General features: G+C 34.7%; 2 protein-coding genes across 6 annotated transcripts in view; one reads left to right on the plus strand and one right to left on the minus strand.

Annotated features, from left to right (window-relative positions):
- Window positions 1-27,794, plus strand: part of NBEA (neurobeachin) — a 726,287-nt gene that overhangs the window by 270,900 nt on the left and 427,593 nt on the right. For all 5 annotated transcript variants that reach the window (XM_050766029.1, XM_050766031.1, XM_050766030.1 and 2 more), the window contains one exon: window positions 18,375-18,502. In XM_050766029.1, coding sequence (XP_050621986.1) covers window positions 18,375-18,502 — 128 coding nt within the window. The remainder of the gene's footprint in view (window positions 1-18,374; window positions 18,503-27,794) is intronic.
- LOC126940316 (rRNA-processing protein FCF1 homolog) lies at window positions 1,763-4,398 on the minus strand. Its single transcript, XM_050766102.1, has one exon. The coding sequence runs from the start codon at window positions 4,365-4,367 to the stop codon at window positions 3,771-3,773; it is 597 nt and encodes a 198-aa protein (XP_050622059.1). The 5' UTR covers window positions 4,368-4,398; the 3' UTR covers window positions 1,763-3,770.

Genomic DNA, 27,794 nt, shown 5'->3' on the forward strand with positions numbered 1-27,794 from the left:
ATTTTCCCTACTTCTTCTTGGATTCCTACACTTTGCAGAGGTGCATTTTAACATTTATCTTTGTTCACTAAAAATACTGCCATGCAATCCATTCAAGTTGTTGCATGAATTAATAGTATGTTCCTTTTTAATTTCTCAGTCATATTCTATGGTATGGATGACAGTTTGTTTAAACATATACCTACTAAAGGACATTTAAGTTTTTTCCAGTTTGGGCCTATTAAAAATAAAGTTACAATGGACATTTGTTTTTGTGTGAACATATATTTTTATTTCTCTGGGATAAGTACCCAAGAGTGAGATTACTGGCTCTTTGGTAAGTATATGATTAGTTTTATAAGAAACTGCAAAACTCTCTTCTAGAGTGACTGTACCACTTTATGTTTCCACTGGCAATGTGTGAGTGGTCCAGTTTCTCCTCATTGTTACCAGCATTTATTAAAGTGTTCTGATAGGTATGTAGTGATATCTTATTGTGCTCTGAATTTACATTTTCCTAATGGATAAAGATGCAGAACATCTTTTCATATGTTTATTTCCCATCAGTGTGTCTCCTTCATGAATTGTCTGTTCATGTCTTTTGCCTATTTTTTAATTGAATCACTTTCTAACTTTTGAGCTCTGAGAGTTTTTGTTATATTCAAATACAAGTCCTTTTTTAGAAATGTAGTTTGCAAATATTTTCTCCTAGACGTGCTCCGTTTCATCCTTTTAATGGGGTTTTTAGCAGAGAAAAATTTAAATTTTTTTTAATCTGGCTTGTCAGATTTACCTTTTTATAGTTAAGCTTTTGGTGTCATGTCTAAGAGCTCTTCACCTAGTTCTGAGTTCCCAAATTTTATATTGCGTTTTCTGTAAAGTTTTGTGGTTTAAAAGTTGTTTTACTTTTAAGTCTGTGATCTATTTTGAGCTGATATCTGTGTAAGGTGTGAGGTTTAGGTTGAGGTACATATTTTTGCCTATGAATGTCCATTTGTCCCAGCACCATTTGTTGAAGAGGCTATCCTTGCTCATGAGGCATGCTTTTAAGATCTTCTAAGGCAAATTTAGAGAGGCCTCTATTCTTGGATTGCTTTTGCCACACTTAGAAAGGGTGGACTTGCTAGAATTTCTCCTGAATGCTCAGTGTATTTATTGAGCTCTCTCCTTTCTGGCTGGAGGGAATTCAGACAATTCCCAGCACTATGCACTCTCAGTGATGTTTGTGTTACAACTCCTTCATAATTATTCTTTTCAAAAAATTGTTCTATTCTAGCCCTTGGAGCTTTCAGGCTTCACATAAGTAGATTGCTATTCAGCCTAAGACTCAGGTTTTTGGAAATTTTTTTCTTTATAGCTTCCTCCTCTCAGGGACTCTGTCCTGCAAATTCTATTCACCTTGGCTGTCTTGAACTACAGTCTCAGTCTCGTCAACCCAAAAACATTGCAGGACTCAGTATTTGCCATAATGTAGGAAATACCTCCATAAAAGAAATGTGGATGATGGGGGAGCTCACCTTATTGGTTTCTCCTTCCTTAGGGTTCATTGTTCTGTACTCCCTGTAGTGTCTGAAAATAGTTGTTCCCTGTATTTGTCTAATTTATTAGCTGTTAGCATGGAAGGTAATTTTAGACCATCTTACTTTTTCAAGGCTACAAATGAATTTTATATTTTTATCATGTTGTCAGTGGTTTCTTTTATACATTTTATTTTAATTATTTTAATTGTTTCCATTTCAATATCCTGAAATGTTAACCCACTTATTATCCCTAATTATTTTTGTATAGATTATTTCAAAATGTATATGTATATACATAATTGTGTCATCCATGAATAATGGGGGAGTTTTTTTCCCCCATTAAAATCCTTGCACCTTTTAATTTCTTTTTCTTTTTTCTTTTTTTTTTTTTCTAAAAAGATGCAACAAAATTTTTTTATTGTAAATTGACAGTTTATAATTGTACAAATTTATGAGTTACAAAGTGATGTCGTAAATTGTAGATAGAGTATGGAATAGTTAAATCAAGCTAGTTAACATATCCAATACTTCAAATACATTTCTGTGATGAGAGTATCAATTTTGAAATGTATAATGCTCCATTAAGTATAATGCGCCACACTGTACAACAGAACTCAAAAAAAGTATGAAACATATTCTTCTTGTCTGAGATTTTATACCTTTTGATCAGCATTAATTTTTTTTTTTTTTTTTCTGAGACAGTCTCACTTTGTCACCCAGGCTGGAATGCAGTGGCGCAATCCCAGCTCACCGCAACCTCCGCCTCCCGGGCCCAAGAGGCTCTCCCGCCTCGGCCTCCCCAGCAGCTGGGACCACAGGCACGTGACACCACACCCAGCTAATTTTTTTGTAGTCTCAGTAGAGATGGGGCTCTGCCATGCTGTCCAGGCTGGTCTCGAACTCCCGACCTCAGGTGATCCACCCACCTCGGCCTCCCAAAGTGCTGGGACCACAGGCGTGAGACACCGTGCCTGGCCTAATTTTTATGAGACAAAATATCAATTTCAGAACAGCATCAGTGACCAGGCACAGTGGCTCACGCCCGCAATCCCAGCACCCTGGGAGGCCGAGGTGGGCGGATCACGAGGTCAAGAGACCAAGACCATCCTGGCCCACATGGTGAAACTCTGTCTCTACCAAAAATACAAAAATTAGCTGGGCGTGGTGGCGTGCACCTGCAGTCCCAGCTACTCCACAGGCTGAGGCATGAGAATCGCTTGAACCCGGGAGGCGGAGGTTGCGGTGAGCTGAGATCGCGCCACCGCACTCCAGCCTGGTGACAGAGCGAGACTCCGTCTCAAAACAAACAAACATACAAACAAACAACAAAAAAGCAGCATCAGGAAGTGAGCAGACCAGGCACGGTGGCTCACGCCTGTAATTCCAGCACTTTGGGAGGCTGAGGCATATTTTTCTGTATTGAAAATACGAAAGTATTTGTCTCTAAAAAAAAAAAAAAAAAAAAAAAATTAGTTGGGCATGGTGGCACGTACCCGCAATCCCAGCTACTCAGGAGGCCGAGGCAGGAGAATCAATTGAACCCGGGAGGCAGGGGCTGCAGTGAGCCCAGATCGCGCCACTGCACTCCAGCCTGGCGACAGAGCAAAACTTCGTCTCAAGAAAAAAAAAAAAAAAAAAAAAAAAAAGAGTGAGCATATCTAACTACCCTCAGCTCATAATAGGGCTAATAGGTCAACAGAATAATAATTCATGCTATTGCACTGGAAAAGGAATTAAAAGAAATTTAAAAATGTGTAAGCAGAAACTCAGTTGTATGTAAGAGAACCCAATTCCCTGAGATAAAGAGAAAGAGCTGGAGTCCTTTAAAAATTAACTGCCTGTTTTCTGTGGCTAGTGAGCCTTATCTCTCCTCCTTTCCCAGGCATTGTAAATACCGTTTCTCTAGCTGTGCGGCTGCAAGGTAACTAGGCAGATAAACTCAAGTCATAAAACATGTTTTTCCTTGAAAAGAAAGAAATGATGTAATGCATGTCTCAATTAATTGTCTTTCTCACTTCTATAATATGCTTCCCCCTGCACAGATCCCGCCCCGCCGCCCCACAAAATGCTTAAAAGGTAACTTAACTCTTTGTTCAGGGCTCAGTCCTTTGGATGTTAATCCAACTGGTCCAGTGCACCTAAATAATAAATATCTTCCTGAACTCCATCGGTCTCTCTGATTCCTTAAAAATCCCGCTACATTTCGTGTAATGAACTGGCAACAAGAGAAAGCTGGTTGAAGAAAGGCAGAGGAATTGTGTCTTATAAGAATTAGAATCGAGGGGCTCCATAATCATCTGGCATCCGTTCGATGTTGTATCTGTGGTTAGAAATGTACATAATAGGAACTCCAGGAATCTTACGGATTCTTCTTTTAAGGTCCCGGTCAACTGTGGCCACAATGTAACACTTATGCTGAGTTACTCTCTGTACTAAGCAGTCATCTGCATAAGTCCCTTTGTGTGTACATGGTAATCGTTCAAATCTTGGATCCTTGGCGATCCTTAGAGCCACTGGATACTTCTGCCCCAATTTCTCAATTTCAGCCATTACACAGGCAGTTATACAAGGGATACACTTGGCATACAGACAGTCCATCATTGACTGCACTAAGTCCAGTTTGGCTTTTATGGAAAAGTTGGTAAAGTTGGTATCAACGAGGATGTGGTAAGGTGGGCCCAGCTGTGTATTATATTGGAAAAATAAGCAGGAAGGGTGTTGGGGAACTTCTCTTTCCTTTAACGCACTGGGATCCTTCTTTTCTTTCTTTTTAGGTTTTAATCTATCCTTTTCTTTAAGCCTCTGATCTCTGAGACTAAGCATTCGCTTCATGGTCGCATACTTCCTTGTTTTCTTTTGCTTCCCCATGGTCACGCCACACTCCTGGTTCTTCCGTAATCCAAATTTCTTTTTCTTAACTTACAGTGCCACCCAGTACCTCCAATACAATTTATTACAGTCATGGTTATAGCAGGCATTCTTTTTACATTCTCCATCTCAGATGAAAAACATTGAACATTTATCATTAATTATGATGCCTCTTATCTATTTATATAATTTTCAATAAATGTTATACATTTCTTATATTTGTAATTAACAAAAACTTGCTATCGTGATGTATGTTATGCTTTTTAAATATACACTAAGATGATCTTGTGGTTTTTCTCCTGTTAACATGGTGTACTATATTGGTTTAATTTTTAAATGCTAAAAGAATTATCAATTTCTATAAGAAATCCAATTTCATTGTAATGTGAAATAGATTTATCTCTTGAAAGCTTCTATAAGATTATTTTTTTGTCTTTTATTCCCCTGAAATATTTAGCAAACTTCACAAGCAAAGACATCTACTCCTGGATGTCTTCTTTTAGGAAAGTTTCTTAATTAAAGTTTCAATTTAATTAGTTACAGATCTCCCAAAATTTTCTGTTTTTTCTGGTGTCAGTTTTGGTAGGTTTTTATTGGCATAAAGTTTTTTGTAATGTTATCATGTTATTCTTTTAACATTCATATAATCTGTAGTAATGTCCCTTCTTTTTATTCTTGATATTCTTTATTTAAGCTAGCCAGCTTGTCTGCCTTCCTGCCTTTCTACCTTCCTGCCTGCCTGCCTGTCTTACCTTCCTTGCCTTCCTTCCTTTTCTTCATAAGTTCTGGCAGTAATCAGTGTTATTCTTAATTGCCAAAAAAAATTCACTAGCGAGAAGTAACAAGAAACTGTTAAGTTGAAGGTTGTACATTATTTGTTTCCTTAGTGCAGTAGTTTTCTAACATCAGCATGCATCAGATTAACATAGAGGGCTTATTAACATACAGATCATTGGGTACCTGATTCAGTAGGACTTCAGTAGGGCAAGAGAATTTAGGGCACCTCTAACGAGTTTTTAGGTGTGTTAGTCAAGCTTATTTAGAGAAACAGATTAAATAGGATGTTTACATTCATATGAATATACATGCATATACATATTATTTATTATAAAAATTTGGCTCACGTGATTATGGAAACTGAGAATTCCCAATATCTGCAGTTAATATGCTAAAGACCCAGGAGAACCAATGTGTAGTTCTAATCAAAGTACCAAGGTCTGAGAACCAAGAGAGCCAGTGATGTAAGTTTCTATCCAAAAGCTGGCTGGCTCAAGGCTGAAGAAGAGCCGATGTTTCCATCTGAGTCCAAAGGTCAGAAGAGACCGGTATTCCTAGCTCAAACATTCAGGCAGAAGGAGTTTGCGCAACTTTTTTGTTCTATTCATATCTTCAATTGACTAGATGAAGCCTTCTTACATGAAGGAGGGCCATCTACTTTATCTAGTCTACCTGTTCAAATGTTAATCTTATGAAGAAATACCCTCACAGTCATACCCAGAGTGCTGTTTAATCAAATATATTGACACCCAGTAAAATTGACACGTAAAATTAACCATCATGCTAGATCATGCTGATGCTGCTGGTCCAGAGAACACACTTTGAGAAACTGTGTGTAATTGATAATCCCCCAAATTGCAGGAGTTGTCCTTGATTTATCAAGGTCCTATTCCCAGACAATGTGTGGTCCTTCCTTACTCTGTTTTAACTCAATTTACTCCAAATTTTGCAGACATACGTGTACATATGTATACATGTGTACATGTTCATCTTAAATTCACACCCTGCAAGAAAGTCTACTTATTTTATTGGTCAACATCTGTTTTGATTTAACCAAATGACTATCCTTTTTTGTTGCTTATCATTCTTTTCTGAATGTCTGACCTCCACCTAGTATCATTTTTCTTCTTCTGAGAGAACACTTCTTAGTATTTGATTTAGTGCAGGTTTGCCTGTCATGAATTTTTAGTTCCTGTTTCTCTAAACGTCTTGAAAATCCACCTCAATATTTGGAAGGATATTTTGAACCAACAGAATTCTAGGTTGGCAGTTATTTTCTTTTAGTGCTTTGAAAATATAATTTTATTGTCTTTTGGCTTTTTTCGTTCTGTGTTTTATTTCTTTATTTTATAGGTTAATTCTTGGTCATATTGTTTCTATTCTCCACTCCAACCCACCTGATGTCTGTTTTAAAGGTGTTCTGTATTTTGGGAGTTGATAAGTTTTACTATGATGTTTTCAGGTGATGTGGATTTTCTTTGTATTTACCCTGCTTAGGACTTGTAGAGATTTTCAAATCTGAAGTTTTATCACTTTCATTCAATTTTGAAACTTCCTAGCCATTACCTCTTCAGGTATTGCTTGTGACTCTTTTTATCCTTTTGTTAGAGCTTATCTTAGATAAAAATTAGAGTTTTAAAAAATACATTTCTTACTTATGTATCTATATCCTTTCCCCCACTCCTATTTCTCTCTCAGTGATTTTGAGTATTTTCTTTTAACCTATAGTCTACTTTATTAATTCTCTCTTTAGCTGTGTCAAGTCTTCTCAGTTCTTAATTTCAATTTTTGTAAGTACTCAAATTTCCATTTGACTTTTGTAGTTTAATATTATCTTCCAGCTGGGTGTGGTGGCTCACGACTGTAATCCCAGCACTTTGGGAGGCCTAGGCAGGCAGATCATGAGGTCAGAAGTTTGAGACCAGCCTGGCCTTCATAGTGAAACCCTGTCGCTACTAAAAATATAAAAATTAGCTGGGCATGGTGGTGCGTGCCTGTAATCCCAGGTACTCAGGAGGCTGAGGCAGAATTGTTTGAACCCAGGAGGCAGAGGTTGCAGTGAGCCAAGATTGTGCCATTGCACTCCAGCCAGGCGACAGAGTAAGACTCTATCTAAAAAAAAATTATCTTCCAATTGTCTGTCTTATCCAATTGTTTATCTTGGTCCTTAATTTCCTTGGTCTTTAATTTCTTTAATTAAGTTAATTTAGTTAACTTTAATAGTTAATATTTAACTATTAGGGTAAATGTAGTTACCCTAAAGTCTTTGATTATTTATCAGAGCTACCTCTGTCATCTTGTGTTACTTTTGGTATTCAGTAATATCTTCCTCTCTACTTACATGTCTTTTCTTGTTATTATTATGTGAAAAACCTATGTAGTATCTGAAAGATTATAAACATAATATGAAAGTACAAAGTGGTGTTTTCTTCCACAAAAAAATACATTTTCTTCTGGTAAGCATTAGCAATCCTAAACGACCTTAATGAAGTCAAGGTTAGAGGGCCAGTCTTTTTTCTGATTCACCAGTTCTTTAAAGTATAGTTCTATAGGGTCTCAACTTAAATCATAAGGGGTTTTCTAAGCTTTTTTTCCTCTTTAGTAGGCTCTGAGCTCTAAACATTTTGTTCAATTTCAGTCATTCAGTTGCTTCTACCAAAACATGTCCATGGGAGATGAGTGGTCCAGAAACCAAAATCATCTTCTTAGAGTTTCTTCTTCAGGGTCATGGTCAAATAATTGACTTCTGTCTTAACTCTCCATTTCCCTCAAAGAAGTATTTCTGGTTTTATCCAGCTTTTTTAGTTGTTCTCAGCAAGAGAATTTGCCTATTATTAAAGGTGGAAATCCACATTATTTTTATATAGTTACTGTGTTTATGATCATATATTTGATGGAGTGTAAATGTTAAAATGGCTTGGTTTTTTTAAAATCACTAATTTCTGCTGGGTTATGTCAGATTCATTCCTTCTGATCCTTAATTATATGATAGAAAAATGTGTAACTTTTTGGTAATTTTTAAGTTGCGTAAAGCTCACCCAATTAAACATTTTCAACTCCTTACATGACTTTCTTTATTTTAATGAAGGGTTTTGATGGTAATTTTTTTCCTTTCTTTAAACTTGTGTACATTTTTATATTTAAAGCAGTTCTGCTTTTTTTAAAAATACCAAACTGACAATTTTTATATTTTAATTGGTATTTCTACATCATTTGCGTTTAGTGTAATTACTGACATGATTATATTGATATCTACCAATTTGGTAATTGTTTTAGAATACATTGTTACTTTCCATTTGTACTTTATTTTGTTTTTCTTCTTTTATGCCCTTTGTTGGGTTAATGGAGTATTTTTTTTTATTATTTCATTTTCTCTCCAATATTGTCTTATTGGAGACAATATTTCAAACATTTTTAAAATGCTTAAAATAAAAGACAACCTTTTAAACATTTTAGGGGCTTCTCTATGGCTTACAATATAAATCTTTAAATTATCAGAATCAGTTTTTAATATTATTACACAGTTTCATGTGTAATAGTGATGCTTGTAACAGTTTACTCCTAATTCCTCTTTTACATCCTTTGTGTTAATGTTGTCATACATTTTACTTTTATATATCTTATGAAGAAACAGTAGTTAGGGCACCGTGGCTCACACCTGTAATCCCAGCACTTGGGGAGGCCGAGGCGGGTGAATCACCTGAGATCAGCTGTTTGAGATTACTAGCCTGGCCAACACGGTGAAACCCCATCTCTACTAACAATACAATCTGGGCGTGGTGGCATGTACTTGTAATCCCAGCTACTCCGGAGTCTGAGGCAGGAGAATTGCTCAGAACCCAGGAAGCAGAGGTTACAGTGAGCCGAGACTGTGCCACTGCACTCTAGCCTGGGTGACAGAGTGAGACTCTGTCTCAAAAAAGAAAAAGAAACAGTACACTGCTATTTTGCTCTGGACAGTGAATTTTACTTTAGAACAGTTAAAAATAAATGCATTTTATAGTTTTATTTATCTTTTCTAGCACTCTTGTTTGTATAAATCTGTTTTTGTCTGGTATATTCCTTATACTTGAACTACATTTAAAAGTATTCGTAGTACAAAGTCAGCTACATGAATTACCTCCGTTTTTGTTGTCTAAAAAGGTCTTTATTTTACCATCTTTTTCTGAAGAATTTTTTGGCTACACATGGAATTGTGGATTATATATTTTTAAAATGGCTTTGAAAGGGATTTCATCTCATTTCTTCTGACTTGTACGGATTCTAATGAGAACGTCATTTTTATCTTTGTTCCTCTTTATGGAATGTGTCTTTATTCTCTGATGCCTTCTTCAGATTTTCTCTTTATATTTGAATTTCAGCAGTGTATTATGATACTCTTTTTTTACTTATTTACTAAAATTCTACTTGGTGTTTTCTGGGCTTCTTGTATCTGTAGTTTTATGACTTCATTGTTTTCGGAAAATTCTCACTCAATATCTCTTCACATATTTCTTCTGCTCTAGTATGTCTCTGTGTTAGTTTTCTATTGCTAGAATAACGCGTTGCCACAAATTTGGCAGCTTAAATCAGCACTGATTTATTAATTATTTCACAGTTCTGTAGGTTAAGAGTCCAACACTCAGGTCACACTGGCCTAAAATGAGGACTTTGGCACGGCTGCATTTCTTACTGGAGACTCTGGAAGAAAATGCGCTTCCAGGCTCACTCAGGTTACCAGCATAATTCAGTTCTGTATGGCTATAGAACACATGGGCCTGTTTATTTGCCTGCTGTCAGAGCCTTCCCTTATCTCCTAGAACTCACCTTGCATGTGGCCTCCTACATTCAGAATTAGTAATAATGCATCCAGTTTTTCTCAAACTTGGGATCTGTCTGTTTTCCCCTTACACGTATCTTTTCTGCCTTCCTCTTTTGCCGTACTTCTCTAGCCGGAGACTTTTCTGCTTTTTAGAGTTCGTGTGGTTAGACTGAACCTACCTACATAATCTAGGATAATCTCTCTATTTTAATGCCCATAACCTTAATTTCACTTGCAAAATCCTTTTTACCATGTAATATAGTTTATTCAAAGGTTCCAGAGATTATGGTTTAGATATCTTTGTGGAGCCATTATTTGGCATATGGCACTTCTCTTTCTGTGATTCCAATCACATTTATGTAGAATTATTTGATAATGTTTAATAGCTTTTGAATGCACCAATGTGCACACTCTCTCCATCGGAGTGTGTGTATATTCTTTTTTCTTTTTGTTTTAATATGTGTGTATTTTATTGGCCTGTCTTCAAATTCACTGAGTTTTCCTTGGCTTCACTGAGTCTTTTGATAAGTCCATTGAAGGCACATCATTTCTTTTACTGTATTTTTTATTTCTACCATTGTTTCTTCTTTACAGTTTCTTTCTTTTGCTGAAAATTTACATCTGTTTATGTATGTTGTCTGCCTTTTCAGCTATTAACTCTTAACATGTTAATCATAGTTACTTTAAATTCTTTAATAGTTCCAACATAGGGTTCATCTGTGATTTTGATTCTATTGATTTTTCTCTGACTTTTTTTTTTCTTGTTTCTTCATGTGTAAGGTAATTTTTAGTTGAAAACTGGACATCATGTATGGGATAGTAGCTCCTGACAGTTGTATTTGTGTTCTAAATAGGCCTGCCTCTCCTTATGCTAAGCCTTTTGTGAGAGGGGTTGAGTCATTTTAGTCTTTTGTTGAACAGGGTTTATGTTTTCTGGTTGTATTTGTTACTCCCTGCGTACCATGGACTTTAAATTTCTCTATCTTTACTTTGTGTTTAGTTAGGTGCTAGTTTTTCAGTGTCTTGCTATTTCTGTTCTACCCTGTTCTGATTCAGAGAGGTTCTCTACACTATGCAGTCCCTTCCACAATAGACTACCATTATCTGTTACTGGGTGCTTGCAAGCCTGGTGTTCAAGGGCATGGGGTTCTCTTTTGTCCTGGTCTAGACTCCATTTTAGTCAAGTGCTGTCCTGGATCTTGAAGGTAGGGCTTTTTCAGTGATTTTGTGCATTTCTACATGATTGGGGATCTGTAAATTTCAGGACTCAGAACGTTTCCCTTCCCCTCCCTCAGAGTAGAAGGTTTTTTATGTTCCTTTCCTCCAGCTGCAACAGGCCTCCTACTGTGCCCCAGAAGTGACAGGAGTTGTTACCTTTCTCTCAGATGCATAAGGCTTCCGTTCTGTAGAGGAGATAGGAAGACGGATGTGGGCAGACCTTTGTGTCTTTTCTGCAGCAATTAATTCTCCCTCCTTTAACCTGGAGCAACGAAGTAAGTTTTCTGCAGTCTTCCATGCTGCCTCCAGTTTTTCTCCTGAGTACTGGTTAGGTTTGAATGCAAGAGCCTGGGTATTCTTGCAAACTCCCCTTGTGTCTATAGCTCTGGGGGTTTTATTCTCTTATAGTCTACACATGGACTTCAGAAATTTATAAAAAAAATTTAGCTGATTTTTTCTTGCCAACTTAATGTGGTGCCCAGTGCTGCTTCTTCCTGTTCTCTGCCTCACGTTAGAAAGTTCATGCATCCTGACTCTTCTGGGAGGTTCCTGTCCTCAGATTTCAAGCTGTTTGATTGCTTGGCAACCTCAGCTCTCTGATGAGGCCTAAAAAAGTTATAATTCTTTAGATTGTCTGGCTTTTTCTTATGATTTTTGTGGGAATGACTCCAGTTTTCTGCATCTGAAATAGAAGTCCATTTCATTTTAAAAGTTCAAATTCTTAATTGATTTTTCAATTTATATATTCAAAAATATTATATTTAACTAAATACTATACTACAAAACACTCATTAACTGCTATTCCAGAAAACAAATTCCGTAGGTGCTTTACTGGGGAATATTCTTGATAACACCACCTATAACTAAGTGGCAGTGGAAGACTGGTCTGAAGGAAAAGTGGTGCAATTGTAAGAGATATTCCAGCCCACTCCATGGGAAAGCTCTGAAATTGGAATGGCTTCAGAGGTGTCCTCAATTGGGTCAAAGGAGCTTGGGTTTCTTTTTTTTTTTTTTTTGTCCTTCTAATTGACCATTGTTTGAATTCACACTGCTCCTAATGAGGGGGCTTAACCTTGGGTGAAGCAGCTCCCTTCTATAGGGAGGGTTTCAACTGTGAGCCATCACCCCACAGTTCTCAGAACTCTCCAGGGAAAGAATGTCTCTATCCTAAAAGAGGATCTTGGTGAGACACCACAGCTCCCACTACATTAAAATTTTTTTTTAATATGCTAAATATTTTATTTAAGAGGATAAATGTTGTTACAATTTTCATGTCAAGTATTTAAGACACAATTAGCCTTACCCTTTTTATCACTACATTTGTTGTTTGGTTTTAGTTAGACTTACATTCTTGAGTTTGTATTTTTATTTCACTATAGTTAACTTTTGTGTCATTTAAGTGGTTGATTGGAAAGAAGGAATTGTTCTACATCAATTTTTTTTTTTTACTTTTGTAATTAGTGCACTCCAAACAACTTTTCTAATTGTCTAAGGGCATCCCCCAAAAGCATTACATAATGGCTATTCACAGATGTGATCATGCCACACAATAGCTCTGAATTCCTGGGCTCAAGTGATTTTCCTGCCTCAGCTTCCCAAGTTATTGGGACTAGAGGTGTGCATCATCATGCTCACGTAGGCATTACACATCTTAAAACTTGAAAAGTGTTTACTTGGAATTTAGTTTACGATATAAAGCAGTAAACTTCTTACTTATAAAAATATTCTATTTAGCTTCAATTTCTTAGTCTTCTATAACTTTATCTGCTTTTTTAACCTTTTCATCATGCATTTGAAAATAATTCTGTTTAGGAGTAATAAAGAGAAAATGCCAGTTTTAAATTTATAAGATCATAAGGAAATAAAATAAGTAAGCATTTTTTTTTCAATATCATGTTTTCCATAGTGGCCACAACCTTAGAAAGCTATAACTTAATAAAATTGTCAGTAGGTAATTATGTCACAGTTTTGCAGATTTAGGATACATTTACTCATCAGCTATTTTAGTATGTTAAATTATATTTAATATTATAAATTTAGTGACAACAGATAAAGTATTTGAATTCCGTGTCAATTCCTAGTCATAATATATAGCTGATAAGAATTTAACATTACAATGTATGGTTGTTCTATCATTAATACTCTCTTAATCTTGTCTTTTCATCTGTGTTTACCTAAACCCAATCAGTTCACTTACCGATGCCTACGTTTCCTCATTTACATAGGAGCATTCAATTAATAAAAATCTATAGAATTCACTAATGTAATAATTTCTTTTATGTCTGAGTAAATCTTTTAGGTACAATACTTAAGGGTATGTGATTATTTCTTTTTATTCTATGTTTTCTTATTATAACTACCTATTTTATATGATTTAAGAAATAGGAAATTTAAGCACTAATCTTTCAAATCAAATTATTGTTTGTTATATTTATGACATTGTGCTAAAGACCTAGGAGAAGACAAAAAGTAAATAAAATCAAAAGTAAGTAAAAATGACTTTATGAAGTAGCACAAACATAAGGGAGTTTGTTAAAATAGAATACACAATGTATGTAGGGCCCTAAATAAGAGTAGAAGTATTATATTTTTCTAGAATTCTAAAACATATACCATTAAGAAAAGATCACTTTGTTATGAACTATGTTTATCAGGGGATTCATTTAGATGACAGGAGAGAAAAATTTTCATTTTTTTTAACTAATCTGTGTACTTACAATTACCATGGCCTTGGATATTTCTTGAGGCCAGTTACATTTGGCAAGATTTAATAATAATTAAGCCATGGGTTTTTATACATTATTTTTTCCATGGATTAATTATATTTTTATTCATATGAATTTCTTAGAATTAACTGTGAATGAGACTTTCTCAATACAGGTAAAAGCCAAACATGATTGCAGTTTTTAAAAACCATAATTGTAAGCTTTTGTGTTTTAAGTCATATTGTTTTAATCTAATCATTGGAGCTATAGAATTTCATCTAAAGCCTTATTACTTCCTTTGAATATTTTGTTTTGAGTTGGTAATTTTGCAAGAGTGGTTTATAATTTCTCAAGTTGCAACAGGACTTTTCTTCATGGAAATAAGTAATTCTCTTTCTTTTTATTTATTTATTTATTTTTGATTTGTGTAAATTTAAGGGATATAAGTGCAATTTTGTTTTGTGGATATATTGCGTAGTGGTGAAGTCTGGGCTTTTAGTGTATTCATCACCTGAATTATGTACATGGTACCCATTAAGTAATTTCTTACCTCTCACTCCCGCCTTCCACCCTTCAACCCTTCCAAGTCATCAACCTCCAGTGTCTGTCATTCCATATTCTGTCCATGTGTACATATTATTTAGCGCCCACTTATAAGTGAGAACATGTGCTATTTGCCTTTCTGTTTGAGTTACTTCACTTAAGATAATGGCCTCCAATTCCAGTAATTTAATTCTTTTTCTTAAGAGTTTATACTTACTATTAAGAAAACTAGCCAAATTCAAAATAGTTATCAATCAAGCATCTTAAACACTTCATTAGTGTGACTTAAGGGGAAAAAATAGACTGGGGAGAATAGAATGAGTGGCTTGAAATTGTATGCTTTTCAACCCACACTTGATAAAGTCTGTGGTTAGAGCCCAAGAACTTAACCAAATATTAAGTTATTAGAGTATAAGATTATAAACTCACTCAGACTGTGCAGGGCAGATTCCCCTACATAGGGAAATACACTTTTGTATTACTTCTGTGCATAAAATGTCTTAGACTAAATAAACAGGTTTTTTTTGTTTTTGTTTTTTGTTGCAAAATAGGGGTCTTGCTCTGTTATCCAGGCTGGAGTGTAGTGGCATGATCATAGCTCACTGCAACATTGACCTCCTGGGCTCAAGCGATCCTCTTGCCTCAACCTCTTGAGTAGCTAGGATCACAGGTGCCCACCACCACACCTCGCTAATTTTTTAATTTTTTGGTAGAGACAGGGTCTCACCATGTTGCCCAGGCTGGTCTTGAACTCCTGCTCTCAAGCCATTCTCCTTCTTCAGTCTTCCAAAGCACTGGGATTATAGGTGTAAGCCACCGTGCCCAGCCTAAATGAATGTTTTTGAATAAATGAAAATAAACTTTTAGAGAAAATTGAAAAATTACTCTTTAGAATTTTCCTCTAAAGTCAGTACATTATGCCAGTTTTTCTTACAAAATTATTTGCTGAAGAATACCTGGTTTTATTCTGGTGGCTATATGTTCTTTGTATTTTTATTTTAAGGAGAAAATTTTATTTATTTTTATAGGACTTAAGGGCATGGGCTTTTCTCACATTAACATAGCTTTTAATTTTTTTTAACATATTAACAGGTAGCTGTCTCATATATGTCTTGGAATTGGGGAAAAGGAGTTTTATATTGTGTGTTTCTTTGAGATGAGAACAGAAATAACAAAATGACAATATAGCCACAATATGTCTTTTTTTGGGTATTTTTTGTAATTAATCCTTATTTTCAGGTGATAAAGGAGGGTCTTAGGATGAAGTTTGTGTCCGTACCATTTTCTTTCAGAATTTAAATTGTGTAACAATGAAGCCTTGTTTGAAATACATTGTGGGGACTCTAAATAGCAACAACAACAAAAACTGTTTTCTTCACTGTGAAAAATGAGGATGAAGTTTTTCCATTTAGAATATTTTGCTGTTGTAATTCCAGCAGAATTATTTGATAATGGTTTATATACATAAAACTTCTAATTTCTTGCTGAGTAAAATATTATATTCTTTGCCGCCATTAGAAAATTAAAATTCTTATTGCAGGATGATATGTAAGAGCAACATTTAATATTCTAATAAATTTTATAAGAAAATATTTGTAAAAAATCTTAATAGGGATTCACTTCATGAGAAATAACTATTACCCTTAAGTCAAGATAATTGGAAATAATGTCTATTTATACATACTTACAGACAGAAGTAATCAGTTGCTCGGATTAATTGAAGTTTCTATTTCATATTTAACTTAATCACCAGTAACAGTATTTTTGTAATTCTGAAGCCTCTAAAATCACACAGAAATCTGTAAAATAGGGGAGAAAGTTCTCAAACTGGGATAAAAAATGTTCCTGGCTTTAACTCAATAATAGTCCATTAAATCCAATAGCTATGATGCAAACCTCCATGAATCAATAATTTTTCTAAAATAATTTTACTCTCACTTATTAATCTTAAAAAAAATAAATAATCATACTTCATTTAGAATTGAGCATCAGAAACTATTATATCTAGATTTTTCTCCTTTTAATAAACTCACTCTTACCATTTTCACCATTTCTTAGTAGAGGGAATTAGTTTAGCTGGGAAGAGCTGTAGGATGTGAGTTTAGAGATTTGAAGGAATTAATGAAATTGTAGATTCAAAAAAGAATCTGTTTGTATTCACTAACAGATAACTTCCTGTGATTATGCTTATTCAGTGACTTCAGGTGGCCTTTCTTTTGCTGGCTTCTTTGTTAATTCTTTCTAATAGTAAATACTCTCATTAAAACAGTCATTCTCAAAGTGTGTTTCCTGGATCAGTAGCATCAACACCACCGAGAATTTGTACTTCTAACAAATGCTCGCTGTACACACAGTCCTGCTGAATCAGAAACTAGGGTGGGACTCAGCAGTCTGGTTAAATGGACTCTCCAGGTGATTCTGATCCACACCAAAGCTTGAGAAGCAGTGTCTTCAGGAGGTCCTTGCTTTAGGAATTCCAGAGTAGGAAAGACTATTGAAATCTCTTAATTTCAGTAAGTCTGCCAAATCCCCTTCAAATCCCTTTTTCTTATGGAAAATTGTTCCTCCAGAATTTTCTAAATATATGTGGCAGTGACCAAACTTGAGTTTTCTCCATGCTTTCTCCTTTCTCTAGAGCTGTTGACACAGGTAAGAGGAGACAGAGTTAAACAGAAGTGCTGATGGTGAGACTTAGAGTGCTCAAAGATTTGAAACTTGGCTGTTTCCAATTTAGAAAAGAAGTCATCCAATATTATTCTCTAATAACTATTTAATTGCTTAAAAAATTAAAAAGATGCCATAGTTTAGTTTTAAACCTTAGTAATATATTACAAATTATTTTATGGTTAATTACCTTTTTTTCATTTATAAATGTTTGCCTCATGTGTAACACAATGTTACCTGGCATTGTGGCAGAACTTGTATTATTTTGTAACATTGTTTAATTGCTAACTGTACATATCTTCTGTGTAGAAGAATGTGTGCTCATCTAATATATTGATTTTGATTTGTTTAATGTATCAGAATCACATTTTGTGAGTGTAAATATGGGTGTGTTCAAAGTAGATTGAAAAAAGTGAACATTATTGACCTCTCACTGTGTGCTGGGTGCTTTTCTATGTACTTTACATTCCTTAGCTGATTTAATCCTCACTGGGTAGGTACTGCAATCATCTTCATTTTGCAGACATAGAAAGCCTAATGTGCCTAAAGTGACCTAGCTAGTGTATGATAGAGCCAGGATTCTAGTCTAAGCAGTCTTACGCCAAAGCACTTTTTTTTATCTAAGACAGATAAATCTGTTACTGTGTTATTCATTTGTCTGAGCAGAAATATTTTCTTCATCCCCATTTTTTACTTTTACATGTACCAAAGTATTTTTAAGAATGTCAAATAGTGCTTATGTATGACTATTAACATTCAACAGTGAACTATATAGTAATACAGCAGCTTGTAAAGAAAAGTAAATGGGCTTATGAAATGGAAAATGCCTAGTTTGGCACAGCATTCAACTGTATTACAGTGAATTTCAGTTATTCCCTTATTCGTCCAGATTTCAGGTAATACCTCCTTGAGAACAAGAGTTAAATTATTTGTAACTGGCACGGTGACCCACATTGTCAGTGTTCAAAATCATCTTCTTTGATGGATAGATACATAGAGAAGGCATACAAGAACTCGTTTACATGACACTCATAGAGCTATGAACAGTCTTTGGCCCTTTTGGGTGGCATAACCCCAATCTTTTTCATAGTATAGTCATTCCAATTTAGCTGAAAACTTTCAGTAGCCTTATGACTATATGTGAAACTGTACGGGGTGTCCCTTATACATGAAGCTTGCTATTATTCCATGGGATAGAAAGGACATTTATGATTTATAAGATTTTAATTTAGAAGTAAAGTTTATTTGACATTTTATATTGAATTATATTTATTAGTTTTTATGTCTTAATTTCAACAGCATCACTGCAAAACTTGAAAGAGCTTTAGAAAAAGTTGCTCCTCTTCTTCGCGAAATTTTTGTAGACTTTGCCCCATTCCTATCTCGTACACTTCTTGGCAGTCATGGACAAGAGCTATTGATAGAAGGTATGATTTCTCTCTCTATTCTAATTATTTTAGTTTCCTATAATGTATGTATTAATCATGGCATAATTTGTGCTTCTAGAGGAATATATATTTCCAAAAGAATGTAAAGGCATTACTTCACAAATTTTAATAAGATATTCAATATGTTTTCTCTTCACTCATTTTTTTTTAAATAACATGTTTGCATGGTCAATACCAATAAGAGAACTTTGAAGATGAAGAACATTGAAAAGGTGTCAGAATGGGAGGCTTTGGCTCTTTAATCCATTTATCAGGGCTGACGTATATCCTGTCATTAAGATAACCTGTTTATTAAGCAGTGATCTCTGACATTTCCTTGTGACTCTGAGAGCCATGCATCTTTAAGTGATTTTTCTTATTCACATAACATTTGTAGTGTGAGAATCCTTAACTAAGAAGACACTAAAAATCTAGAGAAATACTTAAAGAATTGATGAAGCCATTGTCTCCTCAACAGCAGCTTAAATAGAGTAAGGAGCCAAATGAGATAAATTTACTAGGTGAGTGGCTTTGAAAAATATGGTTAATCAAAATCTTATTTCTTTTTAAAAAATGTTGTTTTACAAATATTTCTGAGCTTCAGAAAGAATTAGACAATATCAAGATGATCTGTAGGTGAATAACGGCTTTAGATGCCATTTCAAGTAGTCCTGGGATTTAGCATCCTTGTATATCTTTTTTGCTTTTCACTTCCTGTTTACTGCAGAAGAAAGAGAGTTTTCCTGTGCCTGTTCTGTTATCGTCACAACTGCTTCTACTTAGTGTTACTATTAGGAAGACTCAGCATCTTGGAGCAGACTTTGAATCCTAGTTCAACTACTTTCTTAACTTTGTGGCCTTTGTGAATTACTTAGCCACTTTGTATCTTAGTTTCCTTTCTATAAATTGGAGTCAATGATAGCACTTTAGGGTTCTTGTGAAGATTAAATTATGCAGTGCATTTGAAGCTCTTAGAATATTGTCACATAATGAGCTTCTCAGGTTTCCAAAAGTACTGAGTACCTTCTGGGCTAAGTACTATGTTACATACTTTTGATATATAAGTAAACAGACAAAGATCCTTTTCTTCAGATGGAGCATATATTCTTACGAGGACACAAAATCAATAAGCATTAAACAAAATGATAATTAAATTATATAGGGTGTTAGAATATAGCAAATGTTATGTAAAAGGATAAATACAACACACAGACAATTGGGATTACAGAATGGCAAGGTTAGGTTGAAGTTTAAAGAGAGTGGTCAATTTTAAATAGACCTCATGGTAAAAGTTACATTTGAGCAAAAACTTACATAGTAAGTAATAAAACTTCCTTAATAAGTGCCTTATAGCTTATTAGAAGAGGAGTGTTCTGTGCAGAGAGAACAGTCAGTACATTGACCCTAAAATGAGGATAGAAAGATGTTCTTGGTATGATCTACCAACAGGAAAAATGCCAGTCTCATGTGAACCAGAAGGACAGTAGTCGAATATTAGGGCCAGAGAAGTAGTGGGTTATTTGGCTTTAACTAGTGTGTTGTAGAGAGGCTGCTGATGTGTTAAGTAGGAATGTCACCCTGGATGCTACTATTGTCATTATGATACTCGCACCTAGAAAGTGAAGTATTAAATGCTCTGAAGAATGGGATTCTGAGAAGAACCGTGCTAATTTAAAGCAGCCCCAAAATGAACTTTACAAGTTCTTGGAAGCTTAAAAACTATTGCTTGGCCACAGATTGTGTGTATAATTTATATAGCTTTGTTCTAGATGTGTATGATTGGTTACACAAAATCATATATTCATTGATTCATTCAAAACAGGAGAAATATTCCTTATGGAGCTTACAGTTGAATGAGCAAAAAGACATAAAAACCAATAATTAAAATTAAATAGGATATGTGCTATAAAAGGTAGAGTGGGAAATGAGACTAGATGGCCTACTGACCACTTGCAGGGCACATATTCTTCTAATGGGGTCAGTGAGGTAGTTGTGTATACCTGGTCTTACTCCTGCTGCTATAAAGCCACTTCCTCATATTTATGAGGACACACGTTTGAAAGCGTTATGTTCCCTGCTTCTACCTAACTCCTGTAACAGCTCAACCCAGACTTCTGTATTCCAGACATAGTTGAAGTTACCTAGCATAGACATCTAAACCCTTATACTCCAGGGATACCTCAAACTCTGTTTATCCAAAGTTTGTTTTCCCTCCATTTACTTTTCCTTCTAAATTTATTTATTTTGTCATTAGCATTACTATTAATGCAAACATTTGAGGTGAAAATTTGGTTTTTCTTTAGCTCTTTTCTCCTTCAACTTTAATATTTACAATTACTTCATGAGAATGAATAATTTCCGAAAACAATATTTAGAGGCTAGTTTTTCAAATATTATTAACATTACAAATTTTATATCAAGCCATGTATAAAAACCTTCCACAGTAGCCTAAATATTATGTTAGCTGAAAGTGGTGGCATCATAGTTACGGAGTCTGAAAGGTACCAGGTTATCAGTTGGTCCTTCTTGAGTTCCTTTTTTTGCTTTTAATTCTTTTGATTTCCTGTAGTTAGATGCTGTTGAGGAGCAAGAATGCTGGTTATTGATATTTTTATTTTCATGCTTTTCTGTAACATGTGTTACTTTGTTAAAATAAAGAAGTTCAATAAACATCATTGAAAAAAACAAATCTTAAATGTTTCCTCATTCCCTACAAGATAAAAGCCTTTTATTTTTTCTGTTGCTATCTATCTTTTCCTAAAACGATTTGATAGGTTTTACAGAAATGTATAAATACTGACCAAAGACATAATGAAATAAAACAAGGAATAAAGTTAGTCATGTAATAATGTTAGTAGTGAGTCCTGCACTATTACTAAAACTAAGACAAATTCTATACAAGTTTTCTAGCCGCCAGAGCAAAGGCACAATTAAGTTATAAGACTCATGTTACTGGTTCTTAAGTGACAGTTTGTGGCAATTTTACGTTAACTGCTCTGTATTGGAAAATCAGGAACCCCTGTGTGTAGCTACTTTCCAGAATCTTCCATGGCCACACATTCAAATTGTTTCTTATTTATTTCTTCTCATCAATGCACAGAGAAAAATGACAGAGTAATTGAGAGCTATTTTTTTTTAGCTTCTCTGTTTACCTCAGATATTCTGAATTGAGTGGAAAGACCATTAAGAATATGCCTTCATTGTTATTAGTGCATCCAGGTGAACTTGGATTTTCTTTTTTAATGTAACTATGCTAGAAATGAAATATTGGAACAGGTTAGATATTTAAAAGTTCATTTTGTGTTCCCTTGGCAGAATACAATTATATCTTGTAACTTTCTATGCTCAAAGAATTTTAATACATCCTACTTTTTAATCTATATGGATGTAATATTTATGTCTTTCTTTGCTGATGTTAAAATGACTTTTCTTTTTAAAATGATGACAGCAAATGATCGATTTTTAGGTTTTGAGTTTTGTTTTTTAAATGCCAGTAACTTAGCAGTATAAAAAGCTGACAACCCTAAAATATGATCCTTTAAATTTTGGCTAGTTCATACAACCCAAAACTCTAGAAACCATAGTTCTTTTTTTTTTTTTTTTGAGACGGAATCTGTCTCTGTCACCCAGGCTGGAGTGCGGTGGCGCGATCTAGGATCACTGCAAGCTCCGCCTCCTGGGTTCCCGCCATTCTCCTGCCTCAGCCTCCCAAGTAGCTGGGACTACAGGTGCCCGCCACCTTGCCCGGCTAGTTTTTTGTATTTTTAGTAGAGATGGGGTTTCACCGTGTTAGCCAGGATGGTCTCGATCTCCTGACCTCGTGATCCCCCGCCTCGGCCTCCCGAAGTGCTGGGATTACAGGCTTGAGCCACCGTGCCCAGCTGAAACTATAGTTCTATAAAAGAATGACTTTCAGTATCCCTCATAATTTGGTCATAACCCTCCCTTCCAGACCCAACTAGTCTTTATCTTCTTCCTATAAAAAAACATTTCCTAAACCTGTAAAGAGGTTCACGTACTATCACATTTCCTTGTTTTTGTACAGCTCTTCTTTCTGCATTGAATCCTTTTTTTTTTTTTTTTTAATCTCCCTGAATTATACTCATCCTTTGAGTCCATTTCAGGCTCATTAAGCAAATTAATGTCACGACTTCTGTGCTCCTATGGTATTTTACTTATGTAATATTAATAAAAGTATTTTACACTTATTGAAATAGGAAATATCTTATTGTTTATTACCTAACTTAGATTCTGGTACATCATAAATATTCAGTGTTTTTCCCTTGTACTTGAATAGAATATTATTTTTCTTTCTTGGGAGGCCGAAGCAGATGTGTTGCTTGAGGTATTATGGTAGTTGCATAAGGAGAAGAAAGAGAAAAGGGCAGAAAGCATATGTGAAGGAATAATGGCTAAAAAACTTCTCAAATTTTAGGAGTCAGACATATGAACTGAAGCTCAACAAGCTCCCATGGGATAAATTCAGACACACACACACACAGACACATTTTAATCCAACTATTGAAAGTCAAAAATAATCTCGGAAAAAGCAAGAGAAAATTGTAATGTACAATGAGCCTCTATAAGTTATCACCAGGTTTCTTAGTACAATCCATGCATGCTGGAAGGCAGTGGGATGATTTATTTAAAGCGCATGAAGTAAAAAGCAAAACAAAACAAAAAGAAACTGTCAACCAATAATACTACCTCCAGCAAAACTGTCCTTTAAAAATGGAGAAGAAATTAAGAATTTTCCAGATAAACAAGAGCTGAGAGCATTTATTACTACTAGATCTAACCTATGAGAAATGCAAAAGGGAGTCCTTGAACTCAAAAGGAGGGATTCTAAACATTAAATCAAAGCCATATGAAAATAAGGTCTGCAATAGACATATTACAAATATAAAACTTTATTATTATAATTTTGGTTCTATTGTTTTAAAAGATTAAAATCCAAAAATGTAAAAGCAAACCTATGAATCTATGCTACTGGGTAAGCAATATATAAAGATACGACTTGTGACATAAGTAACATAACTTGTGCAAATGACTGAGCTGTAAAGGAACAAAGTTTTATATGCGATTGAAGTTAAGTTGTTCAGTTTAAAATGAATTGTTATAACTTTAATATGTTTTATATAATCCACATGATAGCCACAAAGAAAATATCTACAGAAATTACACACAAGAACAAGAGAGAAAGCACATCACAACAAAATTCAGCTACACACAAAGGAGGGAAGTACGGGAAGAAATAAGGGACAAAAATGCAATGACATACAGAAAACAACAAAATTAAAATAGTTCTTCCCCTTTCAGTAATTATTCAGGATGTAAATGGATAAAAACTCCTCAATCAAAAACATAGATTAGCTGAATGGATAAAAAATCAGGAACTAACTATGTGCTGTCTTTAAGAGACGCTCACTTTAAATCTAAGGGCACACAGAGGTTTAAAGTGAAAGAGTAGAAAATGATATTCTGTCCAAATAGTAACCAAAACAGAACAGGGATAGTTATATTAATATAAGACAAAATAAACTTTTGAAACTGTTACATGAGACAAAGAAGAACAATATATAAGGATAAAAAGGTTAATTCACAAAGAAAATATAACAATTATAAATTTATATGTACCAAACATGTGCATTCCTAAATATAAGAAGCAAATATTAACAGACTTGAAGGACAAAAAGTTCTGCAATTATAGTGGGAGACATTCATATCTCAATTTCAATAATGGATAAAACAACCAGGTAAAAGGCGAATAAGGAAATAGATGACTTGAACAGCACTACAGACCAATTGGACTTGACAGACCTATAAAGAATACTTCACCCAATAATATCAAAATATACATTTTTCTCAAGTGTATATGGAGCTTCCTCTAGGTTAGACCATATGTTACGTCATTAAACAAGTCTTAATACATTTAAAATGATTAAAATCTTAACAGAGTATCTTTTCTAATCACCATGGAATGAAACTAGAAATAAAAAGTAGAAGGAAATTTTAAAACTCCATAAATACTTAGAAATGAAACAACATATTTTGAATAATAAAAATAAAAACTAGAAGGAAATTTTGAAACTCCATAAACACTTAAAAATAAAACAACATATTTTGAATAACTGATGGTCAGGGAGAACTCACAATGGAAATTAGAAAATAAATGAAAACTGAAACACAACATACCAAAACTATGGCATGAGGGTAAAGTAAAGCTAAGAGGGAAGTTTATTGTTATATATATTTACATTTTAAAAAACCTCAAAACAACGATCTAAAAGAACAAACCAAGCCTAAAGCTAATAGAAGAAAAGAAACAGTAAAAATCAGAGCAGAGCTAAACAAAATAGAGAATAGAAAAGCAATAGAAAAAATTCAACATAACCAATAGGTGATTATAGTTATTCTTTGAATATAAAAAACTGTATTTCCAAAAAATAGGTTTTTGGGAAACAAGTGGTATTTGGTTACATGAGTAAGTTGTTTAGTGGTGATTCGTGAGATATTGGTGTACCCATTACCTGAGCAGTATACACTGAACCCAATTTGTAGTCTTTTATCAGTCACCCCCTCCCACCCGTTCCCCCGAGTCCTCAAAGTCCATTGTATCATTCTTATGCCTTTGCATCTTCATAGCTTAGTTCCCACTTATGAGTGAGAACATAACGATGTTTGGTTTTCCATTCCTCAGTTGCTTCACTTGGAATAATAGTCTTTAGCTCCATCCAGGTTGCTGAGAATGCTATTAATTTATTCCTTTTCTGGCTGAGTAGTATTCAATCATACATATATATCATAATTTCTTTATCCACTTGATTGATGGGCATTTGGTCAGGTTTTATATTTTTGCAACTGCAGATTGTGCTGCTGTAAACATGTGTGTGCAAGTATTTTTTTCATATAATGACTTCTTTTCCTTTGGGTAGATACCCAGTAGTGGGATTGCTGGATCAAATGGTATTCTATTTTTAGTTCTTTGAGGAATTTCCAGACTTTTCCTTAGTGGTTGTACTAGTTTACATTCCCATCAGCAGTATACAAGTGTTCCGTGTTCACTGCATCCATGCCAACATCTATTGTTTTTTTATTTTTTGATTATAGCCATTCTTGTGGGAGTAAAGTGGTATCTCATTGTGGTTTTGATTTGCATTTCCCTGGTCATTAGTGATGCTGAGCATTTCTTCATATGTTTGTTGGCCATTTGTATATCTTATTTTGAGAATTGTCTATTCATGTCCTTAACCCAGTTTTTGATGGGATTGTTTGTTTTTTGCTTACTGACTTGTTTGAGTGCCTTTTAAATTCTGGATATTAGTCCTTTGTTAGATGTATAGATTGTGAAGATTTTTCCCCACTCTGTGGGTTGTCTGTTTATTCTGCTGACTGTTCCTTTTGCTGTGCAGAAGCTCTTTAATTAAGTCCCTCATATTTGTCTTGGTTTTTGTTGTATTTGCTTTTGGATTCTTGATCATGAAGTCTTTGCCTAAGCCAGTGTCTAGAAGGGTTTCTCTTAATGTTATCTTCTAGAATTTTTATAGTTTCAGGTCTTAGATTTAAGTACTTGATCCATCTTGGGTTGATTTTTTTATAAGGTGAGAGATGAGGATCAGGTTTCATTCACCTATATGTGAATAGCCAATTATCCCAGCACCATTTGTTGAAAGAGTATCCTTTCCCCACTTTATGTTTTTGTTTGCTTTGTCGAAGATCAGTTGGCTGTAAGTATTTGACTTTATTTCTGTGTTCTCTATTCTGTTCCATTGGTCTGTGTGCGTATTTTTATACCAGTACCATGCTGTTTTCGTGACTATGGCCTTATGGTATAATTTGAAGTCAGGTAATGTGATGCCTCCAGATTGGTTCTTTTTGGTTAGTCTTGCTTTGGCTATGTGGGCCCTTTTTTGGTTCCATATAAATTTGAGGATTGTTTTTTCTAGTCCTGGTTGTATTTTGTATGATGGTTGTATTTTGATGGTAATTGCATTGAATTTGTAGATTGCTTTTGGTAGTATGGTCATGGTCATTCTCACAATATTGATTCTACCCATCCATGAGCATGGGATGTGTTTTTATTTGTGTTTATGATTTCCTTCAGCAGTGTTTTGTAGTTTTTCTTGTAGAGCACTTTCACCTTTTGGTTAGGTATATTTCTGAGCACTTTATTTTATTTTTTGCAGCCATGCTAAAGGGGTTGAGTTCTTGATTTGATTCTTGGCCTGGTTGCTCTTGATGTATAGCAGAGCTACTGATTCGTATACATTAACTTTATATGCTGAAACTTTGCTGAATTCATTTATCAGTTCAAGGAGCTTTTTGGAGGAGTCTTTAGGTTTTTCTTTAGGGTTTTCAACAAACAGCGACAGTTTGACTTTACCAATTTGGATGCCCTTTATTTTTTTCTCCTGTTTGGTCTGATATAAGAATATCTACTCCTGCTCACTTTTGGTGTCCATTTGCATGGAATGTCCTTTTCCACCCTTTTACCTTAATTTTATGTGAATCCTTATGTGTCAGATGAGTCTCTTAAAGCCAGCAGATACTTGTTTGGTGAATTCTTATCTATTTTGTAATTCTGTGTTTTTAAGTGGAGCATTTAGGCCATTTACATTAAATGTTAATATTGAGATATGAGGTAGTATTCCATTTATTGTGCCATTTGTTGCCTGAATCCTTTTTTTTGTTTGTTTGTATGTAATTTTGTTTTATAGGTTCTGTGAGATTCATGCTTTAAAGAGTTTCTGTTTTGATGTGTTTCCAGGATTTGTCAAGATTTAGAGCTCCTTTTAGCAGTTCTTGTTTTGCTGGCTTGGTAGTAGAGAATTCTCTCAGCATTTGTTTGTCTGAAAAAGAGTGTATCTTTCATTCATTTATGAAGATTAGTTTCTCTGGATACAAAATTCTTGGCTGATAATTGTTTTGTTTAAGGAGACTGAAGATAGGGTTCTAGTCCCTTCTAGCTTATAGGGTTTCTGCTGAGAAATCTGCTGTTAATCTGATATGTTTTCCTTTATAGGTTACCTGGTGCTTTTGCCCTGCAGCTCTTAAAATTCTTTCATTTGCCTTGATTTTAGGTAACCTGATGACTGTGTGCCTAGATGATGATGTTTTTGCAACGAATTTCCCAGATGTTCTTTGAGTTTCTTGTATTTGGATGTGTAGATCTCTACCAAAGCTGGAGAAGTTTTCCTCAATTATTCCCCTAAATATGTTTTCCAAACTTTTAGATTTCTATTCTTCTTCGAGAATGCCAGTCATTCCTAGGTTTGGTCATTTAACATAATCC

The sequence above is a fragment of the Macaca thibetana genome, chromosome 17, assembly GCF_024542745.1.
Source record: "Macaca thibetana thibetana isolate TM-01 chromosome 17, ASM2454274v1, whole genome shotgun sequence".
In the NCBI taxonomy this organism is placed as follows: domain Eukaryota; kingdom Metazoa; phylum Chordata; class Mammalia; order Primates; family Cercopithecidae; genus Macaca; species Macaca thibetana.

Bases quoted from the DNA above. Each gene is read 5' to 3' on its own strand.
- LOC126940316 (XM_050766102.1), bottom strand. From the start codon at position 4,367: ATGGGGAAGCAAAAGAAAACAAGGAAGTATGCGACCATGAAGCGAATG.